General features: G+C 52.6%; 1 protein-coding gene across 1 annotated transcript in view; it reads right to left on the reverse strand.

Moving 5' to 3' along the window:
• The window catches only part of KCNK12 (potassium two pore domain channel subfamily K member 12), a 52440-nt gene extending 44446 nt beyond the window's left edge, over positions 1-7994 (reverse strand). Inside the window, exon 1 of the mRNA XM_012755608.3 lies at positions 7604-7994. Coding sequence (XP_012611062.1) covers positions 7604-7994 — 391 coding nt within the window. The remainder of the gene's footprint in view (positions 1-7603) is intronic.
• Positions 7995-10875: the final 2881 nt, after the last annotated feature.

A 10875-nucleotide genomic window follows, 5' to 3' on the forward strand; every position in this document is an offset into this window, starting at 1 on the left:
TTATGATGAATAAATACCATCGCACACGTGAGGAATGATTAATGATTTCTTTGAGGACCCAAAGAAAAAGGATCTTGAAAAGCACCCTTCTAGGCCAATTATGTAACAGCAAAGGACAGCAACATGCCCGAGAAGGAGTAGCCAACTAGACCGTGGCAGATGCCACACTGCAGGGTGGCTGCAACCAGAGGGCCATGCACAGGGTGGTGTGGCCAGGTGAGCCTCAGGGGATGAGAGGTGTCCCTCCTGCACCAACGGGGCTGCCCAGCTCTGGGGAGCTAATGCCACTCAGGGTTACCAGACACTGCATACATAGGTTAGTGCCTTCAATCTTTAAGTAACCCTGTTGGCAAGAATCATCATGAGCTTCACTTTACAGAGGAGGAAACTGAGGCAAAAAGAAGTACAGCCGCTCTCCAGGAACACACAGCTTCTAAGTGGCAGAACTGGGACTGGAACTCAGGCAGGCAGGCTGCAGAGCTGGCATGGTGGGTCTACACTAAACTGCACTGGGAGGATATGAGGGAATAGGTCTCCCAGACATGAGAACGTCAGAGCTGGGAGGGGATCAGTGATCTCAGGCACCCCCTTCTTTTAGGAATGGAGAAACTGAGGCACCAGATGGTGATGCATCCTGCCCAAAGCCACGCAGCTGGCGAGTGGCAGAGTTGTGTCTGGGCTCCCAGTGCCTGACTCACCGCTGCTTCTCTATAGTCTGGCTCCCCCCCCCCCCACCCGTGGCACTTGCAGGGGGTGGTGAGGAGCACAGAATCTCAGATTCCACCCCAGACCTTCCGAACAGAAACCTTCATGGAACCCAGATGCCCAGGGGGCTCACACGCACACTACAGTGTGAGAAGCGCTGCTCCACACTACCCTGCCTTCCTGGTCTGCAACATCTGTTACTATGAGTAAAACTTGACATTGTATCCAGACATTGTAAAACTTGAAATTACAAGATGCTCCATCCTGGGGTCACTTCAGAATGAGTCCTCTGAGATTTGGAAGCAGCAGATGGAGCAGGTCTCCCAGAACTTGATCCTTCAGCCAGCCCAACCACACCAGTTATCACTGACCTAATGAGCCAGGAGCTTAGCCATGAGCTGGGGGTCAGCCAAGCCTAGGGAGGGGGTGACACTCCCAGACAAGGTCCAGAGTATCCCTCACCACAGCGACTGTCTGTGTGGGGAGGGGCCTGGATCCCCCTGAGGAAGAACTAGACCCAGAAGTTGGCTAGGGAATGGCAGGGTTTAGGGTAGAACTTCCTGGGGCCAGAGCCTCAAAGCAGTGGTGGCAGCCAACAGTTGGCTTGGGGTGAGGGCCAAGGGGCTTCAGTACCCCTCTTCTTATAATTTTTTTCTTTTTTAATTTATTTAACTCTTTTTTTATTTTTACCTTTTTTAAAATCCAGAATATAAGCAGGAATACAGAAAGTATCCCTCTTTACTCTCTACTAGCATCCCCCAACTCCATGGTAAGTGCTATGTTACTGTAGTTTCAAGACCTTCTAGGGCTCTTCAGAGAAGACTGTGGGGAGCGGCTGGCATTGAGGAGAGCCCAGTGGTCAGGGCTCCAGCCCCCACCCTCAATTAGAGCAGCTCTGCTGCTGCCTATTTTGTATAATGGGCTGCTTCTTCACTTTTGTTAACAAAATGGTTTACATGCTTGGGGAAAGTTCTAGAGGATTTTTATGGTGCTTCTCGCTGGAATACTCTAGGTGTATCTTTGCTCTATTTGGCACAATTCTGGGTTGTTCAAGGTTGGGGCCCTTGGGCATAGTCAGGGCTAAGTAGAAGAATGGCTCCCTCTTGGCTGGCTGGGTCCAGGAATAGTGGCGGACCACTCCCAGGAGCCCAGGGCATAGGAGGGATAGGGTCCAGATGCCTTTCTGGTCTTAGTCTTTTATGGCCTGGCAGCTGCCCACATGTGTTTCTCCATCTAGCCCTTCTCCACTTACCCAAAACTTCACAAAGGAAGCAGCTCTCATTAAAGCAAGGAAGGCTGAAGACACTAAAGCCACAGCCTTGTTCAGCAGGCAGCTCAGCTCCTGGAACTGAGTATGATCCTGGAGAAAACCAAGTGGATGTGTGACCTGTTCCATAAGCGATTAGCTGAATAACTGTCGAATCTCTGCTAGGCTTTGTAGAGGCGTAGGCTCAGCTAGGGAGAGACCAGTCTCGCTCCAGCGCGGCTGGCCACGAGCTCCATGAAGACAGCAGCACCCACTGACTCAGCAATTTCACTGCTGGAAAGTCATCCCAAGGAGATATTAAAGAAAAGGCCACATGCATAAAGATGATCACTGTGGCATTACTCAAAATAGCCCCACACTGGGAAACACCCGGCTACAGAGCAATGGGGTTAGTGAACATCAACTAGATGGAATATTATGCACCCACTAAAACCAGCCTGTGAAAGCTCTGTGAGAATGTGGGAACAGCATTGATGACAAGAACGTTAACAAAAGGAAAACAGCTCAGCATGTATCAGTTAGTTCCTTTTCTTTTTCCTACAAAAGGTATAGACAAGGAACTGCAGGGGAACCTGCAAAAATAAAGAGGTTATGCTGGGGCAGTGATCCTGTGAGTGACTTGTTCTCTTATTCATTTAATTATTGAGTGTTTACTCTGGGCTGGGTCCCATGCTGGATGCTGAGGATGGAGTAGTGAATGGAAATGCATTTTCTGCTTTCTTCCCAGAGCTTCAGATCTAATGAGATAGTTTTTCTCCAAATGTCCTTCGAAGCTGCCATAGCATCATCTTTCACTAAAAAATAGCTGATGAGAGAAATAAGTGAGGAAAGGTACTCCTTTCCTTCTGGATAATGTATCTCCGAACAAAACCACCTCCAGCTGGATTACATACATGTTAGAAGAAAGCCCAATGTAAATGTGGCAGTGACATTCTGAGCTTATAATGTCTTAGCTTCCTTTGTAGCAAAAACATTTTTCAAAAATCCATGTTGAAAAGGGGGGGAAAAGTTAGGACTTGTTACTAATCTCGTGGCTGAATAATTAAGTGTGCCTAATTCTGAAAGTAGCAAGCTAAATTATGCAGTGCCAAAAGTGACAGCTCTTATACCTACACCATCCCGTCTACAGCGGCATGATTTTAGCTTTATAGCTGAAAAACGCTGCCAGAAAACCTAATAAAAGGAAGCAAAAATGTTTCTGTTTATATCAAGCTGCCATTTGAGAAAGACTTTTAAATATGTTCTTTCCTATGTGTAAATCTGACAGCAGATGCATAATTAAAACCCCAGTGGAGAGTTTCCTTTTAATCTTTTCAAAGTAAACCAATAAAACATCCTTTAGGATGTGAAATGATAGGTTAATACTCTTTGGATGGTTTTGAATATCTCCGAGCTGGAGTACTGCCTCCAGGAATATTATTTAGTGCTAAAAAACCACAAGCCACCACCCTTATCTATAGGAGTTCATGTAATCACAGGAGACACAGATACTGTTGTGCCAACGGCCACTCATACATCTATGATGAGTTATGCTCGTCTTGGATATTTGTTAAATGGAGAAATGAATAAATGGATGCATTCACATTAAAACAAACTTGATTTCAACCCCTAGGGACTATGTCATATAGCATAAATGGGAGAAATAATAATTACCCAGAATTTCAGTTCAGTGTAAGCAATCAGTGTAAATAATTTAGACCACAAAGTGGATTTTTATTTTGCTTGAGCTATTCGAATTGACTTTTTATAGAGTCTCAATCACTGCTGAATAATCACAGGTGAAATTTTCCCACCGGGTCTGTGTTGTGTGGACATATGTGTGTCTGTACATTTGCAAACTGTCCAGCTCTAGACATGGGGCCCTATTCAAACCAAATGTCAGGACAAATATTCAATCTCATTGTGGTGTCCCATCTAACCTTGAGTACGCACAGCCATACCTGAACTTTCTTTATGTCTTCCACGCATTGAAAGCCTATTTCTGCCCCTTCTCCTCCTCTATATGCACTCTTAAGAGCACATGTGAATGCACAAATGAGCATGCGCGCATGCACACACACGGTGCAAAAAAAGGCAGAAAGTGGCTTCTGTCCTTGGACCAGAGTTTACCAGAACATCTCCTTGCTAGCACCCCTGTCTCTGACCTTCTGTATCCTGGCTCTTGCCTACCCGCCCAGCTGAGACCTGCTAGATGCTTCTAACCTGTATGACCTACAAGATGTGTCTGATTCTTCAAGTTTTCCCTGAGCCTAATGATTTGATAGCCCGAACATCAGACCAGTCCCTCCCTTGTGTCAGAACACGCACGCACGCGCACACACACACAACCTTTATCAAACTCTTCAGTCTTAAACAAGAATGTTCTCACCAATTATATGCATGAAATTGGGAGGAACATACTCTGAATGCTTGGTTTCTGGACCCAGCTGAACCCCTCATTAACTATGTGACCTTGGACAAGTCCCTTAACACTGTGCCATATGGGATTATACCAAAGGTCCACTTCTTCTAATAATACTTAGTGAGGGTGGCCAAGACATGCTGCTCATAAATGCTGCAATCCAACTGCTTGTGTTAGAATATGCTTTAACCTTTGCCATGTAGAAGAAGCTTTAACATTTCAAAATATAGCACTGGGCTTGACATACACAATACATCATATTTATGGAATGAATGAAGGAAGGATTTTTCTATGCTAAAGTCTAGATGAATCATTTAGCTGGGTCTACATACACACACACACACACACACAAATGTCCTGTTTGATTAGGCAGTATAAATAGCTGAACCAAATCATTTTGGTCCCCTGAATTCCCACTACTATATGAATCAAACACACTGTGATATTCACTCATCAAATAAAACCAAGTATATGCTAATTTTCCTCTTCACTGGATAAGGTGGCAGATAAAGAATCCTGACTGCCCATTTGGGACTGAGCTCTGGCTCCCTGAGCTGTTGAATCCATAAAAGCATCAGTAATAATAATAATTGTCTCTGAAGACTCAGGGAATTTAAGGGAAAGAAACTATGTAAGCAGAAGAGAAATGGACCTATGTAGGTCTTTCCTCAAATCTCATCCAAGTGTATTTTGCAAAGAGAAGGCTGAAATGCCAATCATGCTACTTGTGGATTCAGCAGAACTTATCTGACTGACAGAAGTGACCAATTTGAACCACTGCCCCTCCCAACGCCCCAGCAGGTGGCTAACCAGTAGAGCCCCTGCTACTTGTATGGCTCTCTTGGCACCCTGCAGAGGGCTAGTTCAACCCTGAGTTGTCCACAGGTTCGAATGTTTCCCTGCAGATTTTGGAAGCAACATGCTGGGTCATTCGTAACACTGCTACATGCTTCAGTGTAGCCTTCCCACATTGCTTGCCTACATCTGAAAACACAAATCAAGAAAGAGAATGTAGTTTCTTTCTGCTTGACTAAAGAGCCAATCCTGCCAGTAGATTAAAGGTTGGGGAATAGAACAATTTCCCAACATGCTGACTTAATTTTGTGCAAAGAGCTGAGAAAGAGAAGCTTTAGAAGCCATGTCTGGCCTCAGAATCTCTGCATCCAAAGTGGCAGTGAATAAAAGATTGATGGAGCTCATCAGAGAGGCACAAAGACCATGGGTCACTGGAATGAGGCCCTATTTGGATGGACTGGGGCCTGAAGGGGAAGAGGACACTGCAAACAGCTTCCCCTTTAGCCTGTGGGTTCCATTAGGAAACCAGAGCATGGAACTGGGAAAAAAAACGTTGTGACCACCCAGTATGTGCATAGGTGCTTCTAGGTGGAAGACGGCAAAAGGGTGTGTTTACAAGAGGAAGAACACAAGTCAATAACAAGCTACGAACGCATGATGTCATCCTCCAGGACTAAGCATCCTTAGTACTTTTAAAGCACTTAAAAAAACTCTAGTTGCTATAGCAACTTGATGCAGCTCTTAAAAGGGGATTTTTTTGAGGGGGTCATTTTATATCTTCTATCACCATAACAACATGATATAGCTTTTAAAGGATATTTTTATCCAATTTGTGTGTGCCTTGGACTTGGGCCATATTTGCCTTTTCTATTTAAAATAGATCAAGCATGACACATGAAAAATCATAGAAGGCAAGGAAGCCCTTTCATAGACTATACATATACACTCAGAGACACATCTCTAGCTGCTCATATTCTGCACATGGATGCAGCCTTGCTCCCTGCCTCCAACAGCCATTTGCCGTGGCTCACACTGGTCAGTTACAGTCCATGCCCCGTCTCTGAGCTGGCAAACCAAACCACCCCAGAACCCACCCACGGAAGGCGTGTCTATGACATCCCTCTCACTTCTCAGCCCAGCAAATCCAGCCCCCTCCTCCAAAACTGCACCACCAGGGACAGTGCCTTGGGATGACTGGAGGTGTGACCAGCCAAGTGACTTCTTCCACCCTGGGACTCCAAGCAGGAGTGGGGGACACACACGGTCTGGCCCAAGTGAGAAGCTTGTATTTCTTCCGCTCAATGCAGGTGAGTAACTGCGGTGGGGGGGTGGGGGGAGGGGAGCTGTGTTTCACATGGCACCCAGGGCCCAGGGAAAGGGGGACATGGGAAAGCCAGTGAGAGGAGAAGAAGGAAAAGGAGGGAAGTGGTGGGGTGGACAGCAGTGGCGGCTCCAGAATTTCTCCACAGGAGCTCAGAGGCAGCAATCTGGCCAAAGAGGGAGGAGTGGGGGGGGGGAGGGGGCTGAAGGAGTTTTACACAGCATTTTTTGTCAAATTGAAAGAACATGAACTGTTTACGCCAAAAAGAGGGAAAAGGGATGATGGAAAGTAGAGGGAAACTATCCCTGTTCTCAGCTATCCCTCGGCACTACTACTGATTGGAAAAAGTGGCGAGGGAACAAAGAAAGAGGTCACGAAATTGGAGAAGAGGCTGGGAGTGGGGGGTTATCAAGAGAGGGGGCAGAAGTCGGGGTCTCTGACTAACAGGCTTTACTTTGGAGGGGAGCAGTGTAGCCTGCAGGAGAAGCGGGTGGGAAGGAGATCTAGGAAAATGCTCCTGTGGAAAGCGGTCGTCTCCCCAGGGTAGAAAGGTTAGAGGGCGCTGAGGGGAAAACGCAGGGTAAAGAAGCAAGAGGAAAATGGTGTGAAAGAGGAGGAAATAAACATGCAGAGAGTGGACAGAGAAAGGGCTTTCAAAATCATCTGGATGAGGAAACTGAGGCCAGGGTTGAGGGCTGGTGGGGAATAGGAAAACAAAAACCCTGACACGTATCTTCACATTTTCTCCTCTTTTAGAGGAGAAAACTGAGGCGCACCAAGGTCACGTCACGGAGTCTGCAAGAGTGCTGGAGCGCAGGCAGCCCCGGGCTGCCGGGCGCCTGGGTGAGGCTCTCCCCATTGGGCTACACTGCCAGGCGAGTCACTGCTGAGTGCGCGCCAGAGCTGGGCTTTCCTCCTGCGGCGAAAGCCGGGGAAGAGCGAAGAGGCAGCAGGAGGGGGACGGGTGGAGGGCAGAGGGAGAGACAAAAGTCCGCAAAGGGACATTAGAAGGGAAGGGAGGAACCGAGGGACGCGGACCGAGCCGCCGAGCAGCGGAAAACACGGCTGGTGAAAGGCGCAGAGGGGAAAGACGCGCGCAGGGCGCGCCGCTCACCTATGGTTGACACCACGGTGCCCACGAAGTAGAAGGCGCCAGGGAAGTCCCAGCGCGGGCGCAGCGCGTCGGCGCGGACGCCGGCGGCCAGCGCGGCCTCGTAGTGCCGGAGGAAGGCGCGCAGCTCCGGCTCGGCCACGCCGTGCGCCGCGCTGAAGTTGCGCAGCGTGGCGCCCCAGCGCGCCCGCGCCTCCGCCTCGCCCGGGCTCTCGAGCGCAGAGAAGACTGTGGCGCCCGCCACCAGGTAGAGGCCGATGAGCGCTGCCAGCAGCACGAAGCGGCCGGTGTCCTCGTTGAGGTGCGAGCGGCGACAGCAGCAGCAGCAGCAGGAGGGGCGCGGCAGGCGGCGGCGGCAGCGGCGGGGCGGGGGCCGGGGGCTGCGAGAGGACATGGTCCGGAGCTCAGCCCCGGGGCCGGGGCGGCGCTCGGAGCCCGGGCCGCGACATCCCCCCCGCGGGAGCAGGAGCGTGAGGATGGTGGCCGGGGGTCGGGGGCCGCCGTGGAGCCCCTCGCCGCTTCCCCCAGAACCCGGACGGAGGGGCGCCTCCGCCTCCTCCCCGGCGCTCAGGCCACACACGAGTCCCGCGGCCCAGCGGGCGCCAGGGCTGGGGCGCTCCTCTGCGCACCCCGACGCCTCGCCGGTTCCCGCGACTCCTTACCCGCCGCCCTCGGGCGCGGGGCTCCGCAGCTAGGCCCCTGCCGCCCTGTGGCCGGCGTCCGCGGGGCCCCGGGCCTCATACTCTTCTCCAGACAGGCCGCGGGCTGCGGGCGGGGCGGGCCGTGGAGCCCGGGCGCCTAGGACAGGGACGCGGCAGCAGGGCGCTGAGAGAGCCCCCGGGGGCGTCCCATAAGGCGTTCCGGGCTCGGCAGCACCCAGGTGCAGGCTGCTCGGACAGTCCTGCTCCCGCCCCCGGGGCTGAGCTGGCGGCGTCGGCTTCGGAGCCTCAGAGCTGAGCCGAGTCCGGGGAAGCGCTCCCTTCCCAGCTCCAGCCGAAGAGCCGCCCGGCACCGAGAGGCGGAGTCATCGGCGCCCGGGGCGGGGTGTTGGGGAGGGGTGAGTAAGGAAGGAAGGGAGGGGGTGGAGAGTTGGGCTGCTGCGACGCCTCCCGGTGGCTCTGGCGGCACAGCTGCGGGGCACCGGAGCAGGTTGTCGGACTGCGGCGCTGGCTACTACCCCGCCTGGGAACGCCGTCCTACCCCTCTCTGCGCTTCGCCTCTGCCATCCCTCCCGTGTCTCAAGCCGCGGCGAAACTTTGCTCAACTTGATGGTGCTCTGCGGTCTCCAGGGCTGGGGGCCGCACGACGCGAATCACCGACACTGGGTTGTCGGGCTCTATCCGAAGTTTAAGTTCCCTTCTCTTATTCCTTTGTCCTGGATCCAACTGCAGCGCCAGGACTCAGGCTTCCTTTGGGAAAATGGTACCGGTTGAGAAGTATGGAGAGGCGGCCACTCGGCTCCCGGCGACCCGGGAACCAGGGCGTTTGCTCCCCCTCCCGACCGAGCGGGCGTCCGGCGTCAGCACCGCGGACAGCGCATCGGTGCCGCAGCCGCGGGGCGGGTGGCGTTGGGGCTGCGGGGGCTGGAGGCGCGCGGCGAGGCCACTCACCCCGCCGCACCGTGCTCCCTAACCCTCCCCGCTTTCCTCTCTACCTCCCGCGTGCCCCTCCCCAACCCGAGGCAGGTGCAGTCGCTGAAGCAGGGTGCTGACAGGGCGGGGACGCTGCGGAACGGAGACAGGGGAGGAGTCAAGAGCGGGTGGGGGACCGAGGTGCCATCGGAGGAGAAAGCTCCCAGGCCTGGCGGGCTGCCTGGTCTCTCCTCTAGCTACCCCAGTTCACCTACCCCAGCAGCCCAGGGGAGGGAGACTGAGTAAGACCTTCGCTGCGGTAATGGGTGGGGGAATGGAGGAGGTGTAGGGGAAGCTCACTAGCCGCGCCCCCGGGCGGCGCGGGGACCGGTACGCTCTGGAGCGCCTCGGCGAAATGGTGGCCCCTCCGCCCCACCGCGGCAGGAAAAGACGGCGGTGCTCTGCGCTGCCACAGGCGCTTCTCTGCTGGACACTTGCCGGTTTTGCTGGGGCCACAAAATTTTGTGGCGAGGAACACCCTCGGTAAAGCCAGAAAACCATCTTTTTGGGGGCAGACAGCTCCTTCTCTGTCCTCTTCGCTTCTACTGGCTGTGGGAAGGAGGACCCTCATGATGATGATATGATATAGGTGGCAGAAAATAAAGATAACGATGGTGACTGTGCTTAGATACCCCAGGTGGGTGAAGTGTAGCGAAATGCGGAGCGCCCCCCACAGCCCACTCCATCCATCCCCAATCCAGGCTCTCTGGCCTCCAGAAATAGGAAGCCCTCCAAGCTAAGTTCAACCCAAAACGTGGGTGGCAGTAGCATCAGTCAGCTGGGTCAGGGTGCTCAAAATGTTCCCTCCACCACTCACTGAGCGTTGCACCACTTTGAAACCAGGTTCCTCTGACCCCAGCCCGACACAGACTGCGAGGTGGGCTGGGGGCAGGAGAGCTGCAGAAAAGCTGAAAGGTGTCTGACTTAGGACGTTGATTTGCCAAAACGAGGGTGTATTGGAGACTTAGGGCTTGTCAGAAATGCTGCTCCAGTTTATAGGTGGAGCAAACTGCACTCCCCCTCTGTGTTTGGGAGGGGATAGAAGAGGAGAGATGCCACCACCACCGTATTCAGAACTAGGCTTCCTAGCACTGGGTGGCAGATGGCTAGTTTTACACGGTTCTTCTTAGAATGGGGCAGGGGAGGTTTTGTGTGAGAGGAAGAATATCTCATCCACCCAGAAAGCTGAACCTCCTCCTTTTCTGGAGCACAGTGGGAGGCTTATACAAACACAAATTATTGTCATTGCAGACTATTATTATTATTGTCAAAATGAAGTCAACTGTTCTTTCTCCAAGTCTTTGCTTCCCTTGGACTCTGCACAGATGCTGCCCTAGGCTCTGTTTCCCGTATCCCCACCCTTACAAGCTTCTGCAGGCAGCCAGGACAGCCCAGCCATGGACCTCTAGGGCTGGATTCCACTTGGCTGGTCAGCTCTGACAGCTTTGAGAAGTGTCGTTCCAGGAGTTGGCCCTGGAGACTCCAGATCCAGCTGAAGGGCATTGCCAGGCCTCTCAGAGGCTGTCTCTACCCAGACTTCCCAAGCAGGGACAGGGTGCTTTGCTGCAGTGTTCTGTGCCTCTGGGACAAGCTCCTTGCCCAGTTGGCAGAGAGCCTGCCTTGTCCTCCAACTTGTTATTCTAG

This window comes from Microcebus murinus, chromosome 3 (assembly GCF_040939455.1).
Source record: "Microcebus murinus isolate Inina chromosome 3, M.murinus_Inina_mat1.0, whole genome shotgun sequence".
Taxonomy (NCBI): Eukaryota; Metazoa; Chordata; class Mammalia; order Primates; family Cheirogaleidae; genus Microcebus; species Microcebus murinus.